Source organism: Gopherus flavomarginatus, chromosome 7, assembly GCF_025201925.1.
Source record: "Gopherus flavomarginatus isolate rGopFla2 chromosome 7, rGopFla2.mat.asm, whole genome shotgun sequence".
Classification (NCBI taxonomy): domain Eukaryota; kingdom Metazoa; phylum Chordata; order Testudines; family Testudinidae; genus Gopherus; species Gopherus flavomarginatus.
Genome location: NC_066623.1, coordinates 6012521 through 6030528, shown reverse-complemented (window position 1 = coordinate 6030528; position 18008 = coordinate 6012521). Strand labels below are relative to the sequence as shown.

Genomic DNA, 18008 nt, shown 5'->3' with positions numbered 1-18008 from the left:
TGTCCTGTAGTTAATGTGGAACTGAACAGGAATTACTCTGTAGTGCTGAGCTAAATGATACACTGTCACTGGAAGTGTAGTGTGCCAGACTCCTGTCACATGCTGTGCCATACATGTTTGCTCCTACCACATGCAGAACCTGGAGAGCCGTCATTTAAATGTGGCAGGTTGAATTTATTTCCCTGCTGGCTGAATAGGGTTTCAGATCACTCAGGCACGTGAGATGTTCCATAGTGGCGGATTAATCAGGTATATTTTTCTTGGCTAACATCTCTGGGTTGGACAAGAAAGCTACCAGTGCCTTTTGGAGTGTCAGCCTGGGGATAGTTACTCGAGATCAGCCTGAGTTTGCCTCCATTGTCCTAACACATACACACACACAAGCATCAGTGAAACACTTTAGACAGACCTCCCCGCCTCATCTTCACACAGTCTCCTTTAGCTGTCAGCTATTTTCTTTCTTTCCATCGTTGCTGATTATCATCATATTTGTAGCTTAAAAGTTTCCTTCTGTCTAATCAGCCTGTTCTGGCTACCGGATTTATTTAGAAATATCACAACAACAGAGCGGCGTGTCTAAGACTTTACATTCTATGTTCTGCTCTGTTCTGGGGCAATGAGGGAAGAAATCTGCTTGGATTTCCCCATTTCCTCCATGTTATTCCCCCTTCAGCACTCTTAAATGCCTCATGTCACATTGACCCTCCCTGGGACTCTAGGAAGGCTGGGCAAGGAAGCCACCAATGCTTTTAGGAGCATCAGCCAGGGGATAGTTACTCAAGATTGGCTTGAGTTTGTCTCCAAACTCCTGGGGGACCAAACTCTGACGTCCACGTGGCAGTGCACAGTGTCACCAACAGACTGCTGGGTGGGGCAAACACAGCGAGCGGTGATGTCATGGTGATCCCTCTGAAGGATTCAAGGCAGAGGAGGAGGCTTCTATTTGCACACTGCTGTCTTGATGGGGAAAAGAAGCACCGGAAATGGCAGGGTGGTTTCATGAGTGGGCAGGCTGGTTTTGTATTTACTCAGAAGATGGCCCTTCAAGGGTTGCTAGGCTTATTCTTGGACTACTGTAAGATAAGAAACCTTTACAGTCTGGAGCTGGGTCAGGAAATAAACACAGTGTCTTACCAGCACCCCTGGGTGTCGCACCCTTATTAAACTGGACCCATCTAGGAGGTGTAAATATAAATGGAGCATTGGCATCCATTGGTGACAGAGATACATCCTAGGGGCCTGATATTAGCTATAAAGATTAGGACTACCAGAGGCCATCAGCCACTAACATGGCACTTGGACTCGAACAACAGGAATGGGCTGCATAAAAGAGGCTGGATTCAGTCTCACCATGGGCCCTTCTGTGAACCACCATTTTGTGCTCCCTTCCTGCCTGTCCTTTCCACACAAAGAGGACATTTGATTATTTCTAGACTAGGTGAGTTTGCCACCTCGGCCCCAACATGGCACCTTTCGGGGACCTCAGTTTCTGATTAGGAACTTGAATCCGGCAGGCTGGCACCTCCTTCCCCTCAAGATAAAGAAAAGTCAGCCAAGAGTTGCTAACAATCTCCCTGGAGCCTTTCTGAGTGGCTTTGCATGGCCAGATCCTTTCCCTTTCACCACTGCCTGCCTTCCTGCCTACTTCCCCCTTTGTCTTTCTCTCTGATCCCATCCTCTCCTGCTGCCAATCTCACAGCTGACTCCTCCTTGAACTATCTGGTCTTCTCTCACATTTCTGCCTTCCCAGCTGCTCCCCATCCTTTAGCTCCCCCAGCTGGCAGTCTGGTCATATTTCCTCCCACCTCTAACTGCAAACTCAGTACTTCAATGCCTGAGCATTAATCGAGAGCAGAATTTGCCCAATTATCTGTAAGTGAGAAGATGAATAGAATTCCTCTCTCCCCAGTTACTTTCTTATCTTCTTCCCTCATGTCTGCTGCCACTGCTCTCCTCCACCTCAGCAGCTAGAAAGAGGGAGGCCTAGAGTCTGAAAGAGGGTGAGGGAATCTTAATTGCTGCATCATGTCATCCCTGATTTTTGCAGCACATCAGCACTGGATCCTGTGGCAAAGCGTCAGACAGACAGTGGCCTCAAATGCCTGGAAAAACCCTCCAAAAATGGAGGTTGTTATTAGATTAAATATTGAAATGAAGATCTCAATCAATATTTATATGTAATTAAATTAAAAAGAGCCACACTAATTTTCTGAATGTTTGTCTTTGCAACTCGCATTGCAGGAATTGGGGACTCTGATGCTGAATTCTTGGGCAGGTGTGCCGCAGGGTGAACAGAGCTCTGAGTATCTCTTTCTCGCTTCACTCAAAGTGTCATATAATGCTGCACAGCTGATTGTACCCCATGCAATGCAGTTAATGGATAGTGGTTACAATATATCATGCCGGTAGCAGCTGTGGAGGTGATGAGGTAAGGGAATGGACTTGCAAAGCCAAGTTTCAAGGAGCATCTGGATTTGGTATTTTCATTAAAGAGCTGGATAAGAATCATAGGCATTGGTCTTGAGGCAGGAGAATGTTGCTGGCATGAGAACTGCAAAAGAGAAGGATGCATTAGACACTGCCAGGGGTTCTGCATGCATCTTTGTCATGCAAAAAAAATTCACACTTGAAAGTCTTATCTTTGTCCTAAGATGTTGTGCAGTGTTGCTATGAGCTGTATAAGCAGTGATTATGTTTCACCCCAGAAGTGGCTGCATTGCACTAGTGGCAGAGTTTTTAAATCACGTTAGGATTCTTTAAGATGTAAGGTATTATATAAATGTAAGTTATTACTACATACTTGCATGGGCATATAACAAGGATGGAGAAAGTTTTCCACTGGCACCATTAAATTAACCCTCCAGGGAATGTTAATATCCGCTGGAAAATCAAAGACCCTCTAGAAAAGGTAAGGGAAAATCATTTTCAGGCTGCAGCATGCAGGTATCTACATCCTTCAATAGCACATTCCTGCAGCCACATCTCTTACTTCTTCCTGCAAAGGGCCTCATCCACACCTGTAAAGTATCCCAATAAAACTGATCAAAAACGAAGCAGAGCCACTGGTGGCTGGAACAATCTCTCACCCTGGATGGACAGAGCAACTTGAGAGCAAGTCCAGGTGGCCAGAACAGAAGAAAAAAGCAACCCCAGGGCAAAAAAGAAATCCCTGGGCTATATACAATGTCAAAAGGAAAGGCACAAGGAAAGAGGCAGACAGATTGTATAGGACAGGTCCTTTGCTGCTCTCACAATTCCCACTCTCTTGATTAATGACATTGTCCAAGCCGCTTTATATTTACTGTTTTAATTCAGTGTTGCCCATTATAGTTTTTCTCTCACTAATGAACATGCATTGTCACAGTGCAAAAACAATGCAACCTTCTGGGGGAGAAGAGGGTCCCAGACACACCACCACAAACCAGAAGCTACCTCTCCATTCCTATTTATGTGTATTACAGATCTATCTTTTTAATTCTTGCCCTTGTATTGATAATGCTGCTATTTTCACTTTAATTTGGGGTTATTCTCCCTACCTGAGACTCACTTAAATATACGGTTGTGAAGCTACAAACTCTCATTACAGCCTGTCTGATGACATTTCGACTTCTTGATTGTCAGTTTGTCAGGACAGGGATAAAGGTCTTTGTGTCTTGGGCAGCACCGGAAACACTGTTGCTGAATTTGAATAGGATTTACAATCCTAATTCATGTCTCTTAAAAATCCCTCTCTTAAAAAAATAATGAAGAATAATTCAGAACTTCATACAATATTGTTTTTAGTTGGCCGCGAATTAGGAAACAAATCCAATAAATCCATGTGTGTATATATAGACAGACAGACAGACACACACACACACACATAAAAATGTTTATGATCACTTCTTCATATAGCAAAGCCTTTAAAACTCAATGGGACGATTCACATGCTTAAAGTTAGGTATGTGCTTAAGCACCTTGCTCAGACAGGGCTATAGTGAATACATTTAAGCATGTATCTAAGCCTTTGCAAGGCCAGGGGCTCAGACTCTAGGTAAGTATATTCTCATTATTTATATATGCTTTCTGGGCTTGGAATCTGTGAACCTATTTATCTCACAACTAGGAAATGTGGGGCCTTTCCTTTGATTTTGGATCCGGCCCTTGATTTCTAACAGCTCTCAAATATTCATCTGAACGTAAGAACATAAGAATGGCCCTACTTGGTCAGACCAAAGGTCCATCTAGCCCAGTATTCCATCTTCCGACAGTGGGCAATGCCAGGTGCCCCAGAAGAAATGAACAGAACAGGAAATTATCAAGTGATCCATCCCCTGTTGCTCATTCCCAGCTTCTGAAAAACAGAGGCTAGAGACACCATCCGTGCCCATCCTGGCTAATAGCCATTGATGGACCTATCCTCTATGAATTTATCTAGTTTTTTTTTTGAACCCTGTTATGGTCTCGACCTTCACAACATCCTCTGGCAAGGAGTTCCACAGGTTGACAGTGTGTTGTGTGAAGAAAGACTTCTTTTTACTTGTTTTAAACTTTCTGCCTATTAATTTCATTTGGTGAGCCCTAGTTCTTGTGTTATGAGAAGTAGTAAACAACACTTCCTTATCTACTTTCTCCACACCAGTCATGATTTTATAGACCTCAGTTATATCTCCCCTTAGTCGTCTCTTTTCCAAGCTGAAAAATCCAAGTCTTATTAATCTCTCCTCAGACAGAAGCTGTTCCATGCCCCTAATCATTTTGGCTGCCCTTTTCTGAACCTTTTCCAATCGAAATATATCTTTTTTGAGATGGGGTGACCACATCGGCACGCAGTATTCAAGATGTGGGTGTACCATAGATTTATAGAGAGGCAACATATTTTCTGTCCTATTATCTATCCCTTTCTGAATTATTCCCAGCATTCTGTTAGCTTTTTTGACTGCCGCTGCACACTGAGTGGATGTTTTCAGAGAACTATCCACAATGACTCCAAGGTCTCTTTCTTGAGTGGTAACAGCTAATTTAGACCCCATCATTTTATATGTACAGTTGGGATTATGCTTTCCAATGTACATTACTTTGCATTTATCAACATCAAATTTCATCTGCCATTTTGTTGCTATCCTGCCTGTGTTCCTTTCTAGTATCACTTGCATCTACATCAGAACAGCATACATAGAGAGTTCACTACAGATGCTTTTTAAAAATAAAGCCCCTTTCAGTTTAGGGATGGTTAACATTTCTTAAGACTGGACAACGCTATTACAGTTGCTGTTTGTGATGAATCATAGATTAAATAGAGTTCATTTTCATTAATAGAAATGTAATATCCAACACAAAGAGTCGTTTATTCTGTAAAATTACACCACAAACATTATGAAAAGGCACCCTGATACCAGACACAATCCACTGCTTATCTGTGAAATTATGCAGTCACTACTGTAACATCCGAACTCCATCTGAAAATTACATTGTATTGAGATAAAATGAATTTACTGAGAAATAAATTCAATTCTATCAAAAATAATCCTAGTCATTTAGGGCCCTTTGGGCCCATGGAAAGCCCAGGTGAATGAAAACAGGTTTGGAAAGCTAGATGAGAGAGAATACTTTGCTTTGAAAAGGGGGACTGAAGGTAAATGTTTCCTCTGCTCTTTCTGATTCCTGGTGTAATTAACCAGCTCTTTCATGACCTCTAAGGAAATGTAACTTTTTAAATGAATGGCGAGGCTTTGAGGCACAACTGTGAGAGCTCCCCACACTGGTTCCCTATGCACCCTCCAACTAAGATCTGTGCAGTTTCCTGACAAAATCATGTTTTCACTCCTGCCAATACTGCAGGGCCAGTGTTGTTATGGAAGAACAAGCTGTATTTGACTCAGCTGCACACTTCAACAGTGCAATTGACGGCTAATTTCTAATCCCACAATCTTAATGGCAGGTGGCAATGGAGGGCGCAGAGAGCATGGGAATGGCTTTGATTTTTGGATGGCAGGCAGAGCTTGTGAGGATCATGGTAAGGGGTGGGAGAAGGCCTGGTGTTGATTCATAAACGGAATAGATCTGAGCTAGGAGTCACTGAAAGGGAGACTATGGGCTTGCTTTAGTGGAGTAAATCAAAAGGAATTGCAGTGAGGCTGGCAGAGTTACCCTAGTATAGAGGTGGTGGAACTGACTAGAGAATTGAGCCGTGTGTACTGAGGACAGAAGATGTCATTTTAAGAGTTGCTATCCTGGCCACAGTCCTTTCAAGTGCTTCAAAGTAGACTTTTTATTGCAGGAAAGGAACCTCATACCAGGAATTTGACATTTGTGTCCCACTCCTTCTGCCTCTGCTGCACTCAAGTGTCTCCCATGGGTACCTCTTTGTCTTTGACTTTTATAAATTTCGCACACTGGTTTTTTTTTAATATGTATTAGGCCTGATCTTGTGAGGAACTGAGCACCCTGTCAGAGCTGCTGGATGCAATCAGCTACCTTTCTCTTTTATTGTCTCCAAGGTTCTTCTACTTTTCCCACCTCTGAAGAGTGTGGGTGCTCGGCACTTTTCAGGGGCTTGCTTCATACCGTGTCACTCAAGACTACAGACAGAAAAATAAAAAAGTAATGGTGGCTGAGAGGCGATGGAGGGGAATTTTCTATCTGGTGCAGATTTCTAGCTATGCTGTGCTTCACTGCCGACACGGGCCAATACTATAGACATCCAAACTGCCATTGATTTTTACTCCACTCCTGCTAGGTATTTTCGGATCTGCATTGTTAATGAGAACAAGTACCATGGGCCATTGTCTAGGGAGAAAAAATGTCTTTGATTTTGGTGTATCTTGGGTTGCTGCTGCCAGCTTGAGTCTGAAGGCAACGTATGCAGTGATTGATTGCACTGCAAGAACCACTGTTCCACACATGTCGTTCTTTGTCTTGGCAACCCCGTGGTTATTTTTTCCCCCCTGCCCACAATGAGGCACTGATAAATACAACAGAGCCCACTGTAGGCTGTCTGATGAGGCATTTTATTTATGGGCTCTCCTTTTTCTAGCAGGCAGCGAGTCAGAGAGGAATTGGAGGGGGGAGGAGGAAAAAAGATGCAAGAATATGGGAGGGTTTCTTCTTTCATTGTTTTTGCTTTTAAATCAAAATTCCATGTTGGTAAATTAAGGTTTCTCAGGCTTTTCTCAATTGGAATTGGCTCTGATCAAGACATATTTATATGATGCTGGCTATGCCTACGGACCAACCAGATGTGCTGCAGTACTGAAATCGGCAGCTTACCGTGGCGCAATATATGGAATTAATAATTGTCTGCATCATGGGTTGTGCTCCATCCGCATAACTGAAGACTGCATCTATCTAGATCTGTCTCTATTCTCTGCAGGGTATTTCTATGCGTGCTTTGTAAAAAGGCTGTTTCTCAGAATCGGTGTGTCGGTCCATTGGAGCATCAGGAGAGTTTCAGAAGCTGTTTGTGTGTGTATGTGTAATCTGTAGCATGCAGACCAGAACATCAGCTCGAGTAAATCAGCATAGCTCCACTGAAGACAACTGAGCTAGGCCAATTTGCACCAGCCAAGGAGCTGATCTGTGAGCGCTAAGAATGAAATACTGGTGTAAATCTGTGCAAGCCTTTCTCCATCATGAAAATGACCTTTCTACCCCAGGGGTATATAGACACCAGTATACTTTTTAAGGTTTCATTTGTTGGGGAAGTGGAGCACTGTGCTCAGAAACACAACATTTTACTATGCAAGGTTTGATGAAATGGATGCTTTTCTTTCTCTCTCTTTGAAGACAAGTATAGCAGGCATGGGAGCCTAGCTCTTAGACAATATGGTGCTGGGGTCTCTGCAAACATGATAGATAGTGATTTCTGTTGCATATAGCAGGATGCAGCCGGCAATTTCTTTCTAATAGAATCACCTCTTCTAAAAGCCCTAGCTTTTTGCCAAACCACCATGGAATGATGGTATTAGCAGCTTTTTATAAAGCTAATTTCCCCAAATCACTTGAGGTGAGTCATTACAGTCACAGCTGATGAGTGAAGTCACTGTGGGGAAGGGAGTGTGGCTTAGGAAAAAAAACAAGAAAAGCCACACATGCTTAGATATGAGGAGAGCACATGTAACCTTAATATCTAAAGGGAAGAATAGAAATGATTCTGCCAAAGGCTCTCAGTCAGTGGAGGGTATGCAAGTCAAGCTGTCTAAGGTAACAGTAACAAATTAAAACGGTTACTACTGCAAATAATGAAAAAAAGGTGATTTAATGTGCCTTCCTGCAGTCTATGAGAGCTGATGCAAACAAAACAGAGAAAAATCAAAGCTCCTTAGTGACCTAGCTATCCTTTTAGTATCAGTCACATGGGGTTTTTAAAGTAAGTTAAAAAGTTTCCATGAATGAATAACTGAGACCTAGTGTGTGGATATACTCTGACGTGGTCTGATATGGCTAGGGTGATTTTTCTAAGTATTTAAATACCAGTTATATTAATTAGAAGGTTTGGGTTTATGATCTCAAGTGACTATTAGCAATGGAGTTTGCAGAGCCCTGCTAAGCTGCACTCCAGGTAGAAATGAGATCAGACTTCTCAGCTGGTTTTACATCTCAGATTATTGGCCATCAGTCAGCGTTAGTCAGTGACTGGACTGAAATTACCTTATCATCCTAACATCTAGTTCAGATGCTGAGAACATTCATTTTATTCTACCAAATTCACCCGGTGGGAGTCTGGCAGTATGAGTGTCATGAGGTGACACAGGAGTATGGGAATGGCAGCATGCTGCTTCTTACAAGTGTTTCCGTTCTGGAGTTGAATAGCTTTGTGGCTAAAGTAACAAACCCCTCAGACTCCAGGATGTTCAAATCCTATATGCTTTTAAAAATGAATTGGAGGGCTGTTCTCCTCTGACATCTCAGTGGCAACGTTAACTCAAATGCAAGGCCTTCTCCAATAAAGGCACCTTTTCCCCCGAGGGGTGGAATTGGGAACATTCTGGACACTTACTCAGATGACCTTGAAGAAGGTCTTGTTTTCAGCTAATCCCTGGGACCACAAAAGATCTTACATGCTCATCATATGTAATGGTCAGATTCTGCCATCTGGACCCTCAGTGAGCGCTGAGGCATCTGAACTTAGTGATGCCAGCTGAACTTTCAGAATGAGGAGAATATGCTTGGCAAAAACTGGCCTTTAGTAACTCAACAGTGGACTGTGACCATGCTGTAGAAACAAGGCTTTTGAGGGGGTGAGGGGAGGGAGAAACTGGCTTTTCTGCAGCATTCTTTTCAACTGGCACAGTTACATTTTCCCTCTCCTCCATTTAGACTCTTAAGAAAACATGGTTTCTATTTGGACACCTATCGATCCTTTGATTTTTGTTTGCTTTATCACGAGGTTTCCTTTGGATTTCACGGCTAATCAAGGAGAGACCCAATAACCCACACAGTTACCATCCTAAGGAATTGATGGTGGTGATTAGCTGAGAGGCATCAGGATGCAGCCTGTTACATATTATGAAGCGTCCGGTGTATTTTTAAAAATGACCTTTTCTTTCCCCCATCAAAATGAATATTACAAATATAATTTAAAAAATCTCTATCAGACAACATACAAAAGTGCCTCACGCTTCTAGCAGGGGTGCTTCCAAATCGGTCTGTTCTAGTGGAATGATTTGCAAAGGTTTCTTTTGGAAGAGCTGTCCACCTCATCACATTTGTAAGCTCTGAAGATGCAACCCTTTTAATGGTCTTTAATGGAGCTATTATAGATCCTAGACTAAGTAAGTTAAAGAGCCTCTTTACAACCAGTTATTTTAAGGCTTTGCTAAATATTCTTCTTCAGTGACAAAATGAATAATCTCAGAACACAGGCACAACAGGTCTTGATGCAAAATTCTCAGTATGTTGTTTTCTTTAGTGTGTGGAAATTGCTCCTTACCTTAAGGAAACAGCAGCTCATCTGTTCAGCCTGTGACTCTAGAAGCCTCGTTTAGTGCCCTGCTCCCAGATTTCACTGCAATGCTATTCAGCATTGCAGAGGTATGGTGGAAGTGTGGACGTATAACCCCCTCCGCTGTATTTTCATGAAACAGAAGTGAGTGGCTCCAAGTGCATATTGCTTGTTAAAGTCCATAGAGCCAGAGATGGAAGAAAATTTGTGGGTGCCTTGGTCTCTGCAAGGTTAACGGGGATTTCATATTCCATATGGGAACTTCTCATTGTTTACAAATACATTATTTAAAGGAATTTTTGAGACGAGTAGGAGGTGCAGGTATGAAAATATTGGTTAAAGCAGTCCAACAGGTTTTTCACATGGGCAGCAACTTTCAGCATGCAGATGACTCTCAACAGTAATCTAGTATCATTCCTGTGAGCGCAAAGAACTCTCTGTTCAGGCAGGGCCTGAATCTGATTTTGTATATACTGGTATAATTCTGTTGACTTCACTGGAACTACTCTTGATTTTCAGCAGTATAAGTGAGATAAGAAATGGGCCCATATTATTTTAGTGGATCATTTCAAAGCAATGTCCATCTCAGTAAAAATATATTCCAGGTTCCCCTTATTTTCTATCCCATCCCAGTATAGCCTAGGTGCATGTACACTCTCTCTTGACATCTAGAGTGATCTTTCTGCATCACTAGGTTTAGTGCAGTGGTACAATAGGCAGGAAATACAGGCAAGATCATTACAGGTCAAATTTGAAAATATAGCCTCTAATTTGTGTTTTGCATGATGGAATTTGCAGGATTTGTGCACGCAAATTGGACAGTTTGACTCCTAGACACATTATTTTAATATGTCTGCATAAAGGTATTCACCAATTAAAAGGGTGTATTTGAAAATGCGGCCCTATCCATTATCAACTCAAGAAATATTATTCCCCCTTACGGAGTTCAGTTTAGAGAAATATTAGAAAACAAACCCAACAATTTGTCTGATATAAACACTGCTCCATTTGGTCTTCCCTAGAGACTCCATAATTGTCTTAGTCACAGTAAAGTGACTGCACTCTCTGAAGGCAGGTAGAAAAATAAAACACCTTCTTCCATTAAAAAAAAGCACTTCGGATCAAGCTGCTTATGGCAAATCTTACTAAAACACCCCAACTGTAACTGAAACAAATATTATATTGGCAATATCTTAATGTTTGCAATCAGACACCAGATGTTATTTTTCCCCACAGGATTTTTTTTTTTGTAAGGCTGGCAGAGGCCTTATGGCTAAACAGCAGACCTAATTTTATTTTCTGTATCTGCTGTGTTGATTTCCGCCCCCCATCTGTCTTTATTGGTTTTTTCTTTATTATTATTTTACAGTTGTCATGCTGACACATCACAGATCCTCTTTCCACAATATTTTTGACAGACTGATAATAAAGTGGGCACACTATATAATTTAATGTAATGCATTCTTCTGTTTTGGATTCTTGGATTACCAGATTGGTTTTCTTGGATTACACTATGCATGACTTCTGCGTGGGTAGTTGGCATATTAACTTTGTAAATGGTGGTTAATGGAAGTTATCTTATTAACTCTATTAATCTTAAGTTATCTTATTAAAGCTAATATAGACAAACTATTCCTGACTTGACGGGCTGGTGGATTTTAGACTGTAATAAGTAAAGTGGGGGGAAAAAGATGGAGAACTGACTCTGTACAGGGATTGTTGATTTGCTTCTTATTTGGAAAATAATTGCAGGTGATAGTTTAGTTCAATTCAAATAACTTCTGTTGTTAAGGATAATTGTCAGGAATATTTTAAAATATTTTATATTACACACTAAAACTAAACTACCCTTTTTGTATGAGCGACACAGGCACAATTATGTATGTAATACACAGCATTATATATTAATATATATTAACACAGGAGCCTGGTTTTCAAAGGTACTGCATACCCAGAAGTCCAGTCGTAGGCAACAGGATCTGCAGATGTTCAGTACCTCTGAATATAAATTCCTTCTCCCTCACACACGCTGCGTGATATAAATCAAACATAGAGTGCGCAGAATTTGTTTTAGACCAAGATAGGCAAGAGGAAAAATGAGTATACACAAATATGACTCTTCTGAACCTCAGTCTGTTTAGAGGAGAAGCTGTCATTGTCTATGATATTAGGACCACATCAAACTTTGGTTTAGGTATTTTTTTCTGTTCTTGCCATCTAGGTGGTTGTGTTTTGTTGTTGTTGTTTTTCTAGAAAAGGGTAGCCACCATTCCAGAAAGTTTAGGGCAAAGTGGGAAGATGTGTTTATGTTTTAAGTAATCTTCTCTTTCATCTTTCTGGTTCACTGTTGCCTACTGCTGGCCAAATGAAGGATTTAATTTGCTTACAAATGTTACCTATTTGCCCACCTCCACCATGGTTTCCAGTGCCGCCACATGGGAGTTGAAGAGACACATTTTAAAGAACTGAAGGTTGGGTTGTTTTAGAGTCCCTGAGAAGTTGTTTCCAAAGTCCTACTTTCTTGACCTACGTTCTAAATAGCCCATTATGAAGCACTCTGCTCTTATGCTGCAAAATTGCTGTGCATTTTCTACAAAGTATTAGCATGTGAACTGTGGTTTCTTATCAGGGGTTCCTTCTTTTTAATTCTGATTGCAGAGGAATTGGAAAAGGTTTCAGGTTTTATGTTTGGGAAGACCTTGGCATTTGTAAGGAAAAGCCGGTTAGCAAAATCTGGTAGATAATACTTGTCCCACTACTATTGTGAAAAAAAAAAACATAATTAACAATGACCCTGGCAATATAAATTATACCTGTAGAGAATACTATTCGCTGTCCCTTATTAAAATACAATACTGGGCATTAATATGTTTAAAACACACAGAGATTGCCACATGAGAGCCATGCAATTTCAATGAAGTGTAAGATGGATGAGCTCTGCAGGTCATAAAAGAAGAATGATTTTCCAAATGCATGTATGTGACATCTATCGTTATCATCACAGATGATTGCATTATTCATTCATGTACAGCAGTGCTGTTATGTGCCAATATTTCTCTTGATGTGTTTAATAAAAGCATTCATAAGAGAGATGATACAGAGTCCCTTCAGAGAGTTAGTGCTCCTTTTCACCTATCTTATTCTTTAAACAAGATATAGTTTCAAAATAGAACTGATCAAAATCAAGATTTAAAGTGCATCATGTTGCAAAATGACCTTATTCATCATCTGTTTATTTTTCTTTCTAATTTTAGGATTTTTTTTTAATGTGGTTTGTAGAAAGTTTAGGAAAAGAAATGATTTTACTCCTGTGTGTCCAGGTGATGCATACATTACAGGCTGAAAAACAGGAGGTTGAGTATTCCATAATCAGCAAGTCCCTTATTTTTAAAGGTATCATGATAATTGAACATGGAAACAGATCCCCCTGAAGCCTGCAATTTTAAGAAGAAAATAAACGATTTAGTGGTGCAAGTTCAAATGCAATATTCTCAGCCACCACTAGTTGTCACTTTCCTACCGGTGTGAGGACCTGGTGTTTTCAGCACTGCGGTTAGAGAGAGAGAGAACGCAGTGCTAATTAAACGGAGTAACTCAGAAAGGTACCGAAAGTCTCTAGCCTTGGAATGTTAAATAGTCAGACCCAGGGGATAATCGGAAAGGAAAAGGGGGAGGGGAGCAATTGATGGCTGGAGAATATCAAGCCCAGGTACTAACCCCAAGGAAACATCAGCACATCCATCCATGCAAACTCCGACGCACACATCCTAGCCCAGTGAGCAGTAGGAAACAGCCTACCTGAAGAATATTAGAGTTTCCCAAACGTAGACTCCAAGTGCATTGACGTTAAACATTGTTTGGGATCTGGTGATTTGTAGTCCACGAGTTTAAAAAAAGAAATAAACCAATGATTAAATTTCCACTTAAAAAAACAACGACGGCGGTAATAAAAACCAGCCCCCCCAAACCAGGCGGAATAAAGTGCTGGAACTTCCTACGTGGTCATGTTCAGACAATCCTCCTAGGAGAGAGTTGCGGGGGCCGGGGGGGAGCAGGAGGCTGTGAATTCAGGACCCTGGACAGAGACCCCCGCGTCAGCACCTTGGAGAGAGACTTGGTGTTTAAACTCCACCGCGGATTTTTTTCCACCCCCCGACACTGCAGTGTGGTTTGGTTGGACGAGCAGATCCCTGCACAGAAATCTCCTTTCCCTTCAGTGGGATCCCAGTCCTGGCATCGAGTTGCTGGAACAGGCGAGATGCAACCAGAGTATATTTGCCATGGGGGAGGGTGGATAGGGGAAAAAACCAAAACCAAACAAACAAACCAAAAAAACCCACGCCCCCCAAAAAACACCCCACCAGCCCAACGCTTTTAATTTCCTCCTCTAGCTGGGGTGTCTTCTCCAGTTAAATCCAAGAGAATTTGTCAGTGCTGGGCTTGTGCGGTATTGTCCCGGAAATCTTGCTCTCCTGCTCGACCGTTTGGCTGCTGTTGATTCCTGCCTTCTGGGATATTCCCCCCCGGAGTAAGTTGTTATTGCTGCAGGGAAGGTGTCCCATTGCTTGGGGCTCAAGTGGAGAGGAAGCCGAGGGCAAGTTTCATGGGTCTGGGACTCCCCTGGTCATCAGAAAGAAAGAAAAGTACCTCAGTGGCCTCTTAATCCATTGCATTATCCTCCTTGCCCCATCTCAGCCGGATAGAGCTCGCCAGATTTTGGGACTTTCTTGCTGCATTAATTTACTAAACAAAACAAACAAAAAATGGGGGGAGGAGGGGGTGAGACAGAGGAGGGGGGACCCAACCTACCCAGCACCCTAAGCCCTTCCCTCTGGCTGCTTTCATTGGTCAGTGTGCTGAGAAAGCTACTCCGGGAGGTGGTTGGATAAAACGCATGTTGTTCAGCAGAGGATGTTAACCTTTAAAGCGCTGGACGATTTTTTTTTTACCCCCAGGCACTGGCTTTTTAAGAAGTCTCTGAAATCCTCCTCATGTGTAACACACCTGGGCTTGGGAGCTTTTTGAAAAGGAGGCGCCTTTCCCACCCCCTCCGCTTTCGCATTTTTAACAGAGGTTTGGCAAACATCAGAGCTAAGGAGCCCCCCAGCCAGCCAGGTAAGGAGCCCTCGTCAGTTTCAAATCAGAGCACGGTTGCTCGAAATCCGCCTCCGCGCTGGGCAGTGCAGCTGAGTTCTCCAGGAGGATGGCGGGAGGTGGGCTTTTTGTTTGTTTGTTTGTTTTTTTACTTTGTAGCCCGCACGGAGACCAGCAGAGCTGGAGGGTTGGTTCTGCTTGATTCTCTGAGTGAAATTTACAACTCGATAGAGTTAATAGAAAAAAAATGAATGAAACCTGTTAGCTGCTATCTAAGTGTAACAAGATTTGTCCCCAGGTTGTGCCTTGTTTCCCCCTCCTCTGCTACATACAGCGGCAAAGACAGAGACTTGCATCCGATTTCTGACCACTTGGTCAGGTTTCTTATAGCGGTATATCCTCCCTCTGGAGTGGCTATGCCCCGCTACTTCCCACAGAAAATGAGGGAGAAAGATTCTGTTTATTCCATTGCTCCTTCTTTCCAGTCTATGAAAGAATCAAGCCTCTCTCTCAGTGGGGAAGATGCCTTTATGGGGCTATCTCTTAGGAGGCGTCATTTCTAAAACAACCTCCACCGCAGGCTTTTCAGTCCTTGTTTTCTAAAAAGTAATGTCCTTATTTAGACAAGCCCAGGTGCAAAATATCCCCTTGCTCGTGTCATTCAAAAATAGTAAAATCTGGTAGGGATTCCAGCAGCTGCTGGGGGAAGTAGGTTAGTCAGATTTACTCTAGCTATTGGGTTTCAGTAGCTGGCCTTGATTAATAACCTGCTCTGATTTGAACTGGCAGTGACTCCTGGGGGTGTAACAATGTGCAAGGGCATCATGCAATCTGCTTGCTGACTCATGAATATACATTTACCCCTATTATCCTTCTGGGATGGGTTAGCCAGTGTCATGAAGCAAACTTTCCTCTTATATCCCAGAGTAATCTGAAGGCACTAGGCTGGAGCACCAAGCAGTGAATGTTAAATAGATCACCAGTTAACAGTTAAATCATATTTATGCTGGCTTTTGGTGACTGCAAAGGAACGACAATAGTAGAGAAGGACACAGTGATTTTTGATTGATGGGCCAGCTCCAAGGACCAACAAACCCCACTGACTCTAGCAGAGATCTGATTCCCCAGTAGGACTGAGTATCTCTTGGGATTTCTCTCAATATCCATTGATTCACAGAGGTCCCTTCTGGCCTCATAATCTATGCTCATCTAGTCTGACCTCCTATATAATGCAGGTCCTAGCACTTCACAGAATTAATTCCCCTTCGAACTTTTAGAAGAAAAAATCCAATTGTGATTTAAAATTAAAGATCAAGTTCAAGCAGCAAATCAGTGCTAGAGCTGGGAGTAGACTCAGGGGGACAAATTCAGTAGTGCTGTCTCAGAGTGGTGTAAATGACAACCCTGTTCATTAATAAGGCCCTCGGCAACCCAGAAAGGGAGGGCATTCACCCCAACAGAGTGCTGGTGGCAGGTAACTCCACTGTCCTCCCTCAGGTGTTCCACGTTGGGTGGGTGAGTAGGGAGGATGGCTTTAGTTTAGACTCCTTAGGAGCCCTGCTGGTGAAGGTTGTTGAGGGGTTGCCATGGATCAGTGTTTTTCTTGCTTGCCCCTTAACTAGCCACAGCCACCCATGTTTTATCTTCCTTAAGTGTACTTGGTGCAAGGGAGATTTCTGCATCCTTATATCAGTGCAACCTTCTCCATCCTCCACTCTCCGCTCAAAGGCTCTCCATTTCAGGGCCCTCTGCCAGAGTTTTCTCCAGTATGATCTAGTGGAAGCATGGGTGAATCTGACCCCAGGTCTCATGACTTCCAGTCCTGTGCTTTAACCCAGTTGCATCCCCAGTGATTCTGAAAATAGCTCCAGGGGAAAAGGCAAGTGCCCATAATGCAATTATCCAAATGGTTTTTGGACACTGTGTTTTGGTTTTGTTTTGCTCTCCCTGAAGGCCAGGGCAGTGAGACTGGAAACCTTCTTCAGTATTATGTAAGGAAACATGGTTGGGAGAAAATCTAATCCTGACTGCAAGCCAGTTCTTCTAATGTTAGAGTAAGTAACCTTTGCTGTCAGGGCTCCTTTCCCCAGGTTTGTCCTTTGTTACTCTTCAAAATGTGTTTCGAATTATATCCCATGTCTGTGTGATCACTTCACCATTTGGAGCGGTTCAATTGTCCTAGTTTTCTGGGTAGATTCAGTTGCTCAAAATGCTTTTGAAAGATATTTTAAAAAATTCTGTCATTGATGACACACGCATGAAAACCCAGGGATGTTGCAGAGGGCAAGAAATATACACAAGAACATAAAAACAGCCATATTGGGCCAGGTCAATGGTTCATCTAGCCCAGTATTCTGTCTTCTGACAGTTGCCAGTGCCAGATGCTTCAGAGGGAATGAACAGAACAGGGCAAGTTCAAGTGATTCATCGCTGTCTTTCAGTCCCAATTTCTGGAAGCTGAAGGTTTAGGGACACCCAGAGCATGGGGTTACCTCCCTAACCATTTTGGCTAGTAGCACTTGATGGATCTATTCTCCATAAACTTATCTGATTCTTTTTTTGAACCCAGTTATACTTTTGGCCTTCACAACATCCCCTGGCAAGGAGTTCCACAGGTTGACTGTGCATTGTGTGAAGTACTTCTTCCATATGTTTGTTTTTAAACATGTTAAAAGTGAAAAATTTACATCAAAGACAAGAGAAACAACATATAGGGCAGATTTCTTAACTTTGTGGAGGTATAAAAAATGATGATGTGTAAAATTCACCCCCCATGCATAGAGGAAATACAAGACCTCTAGCATCACTTTGGCCCATCTGAGACATAAGTACTATCTATGCTTTGTCCTTTGGCTCTTTGTAGGGGTGAAGTTTTCACTCTTTGGGAATAAAACTAAAAATGATTGTGGATGAAGGGATTGCTATTTAATAACACTTTACACTTATCCTGGAACTTTCATGGAAGGATTTCAAAGAGCTTTACCAACTCCTC

General features: G+C 42.3%; 1 protein-coding gene across 1 annotated transcript in view; it reads right to left on the bottom strand.

Annotated features, from left to right (window-relative positions):
* The window catches only part of GLRA1 (glycine receptor alpha 1), a 67861-nt gene extending 53837 nt beyond the window's left edge, over positions 1 to 14024 (bottom strand). Inside the window, exon 1 of the mRNA XM_050961604.1 lies at positions 13721 to 14024. Coding sequence (XP_050817561.1) covers positions 13721 to 13776 — 56 coding nt within the window. The 5' untranslated portion in view covers positions 13777 to 14024. The remainder of the gene's footprint in view (positions 1 to 13720) is intronic.
* Between the last annotated feature and the right edge of the window lie 3984 nt (positions 14025 to 18008).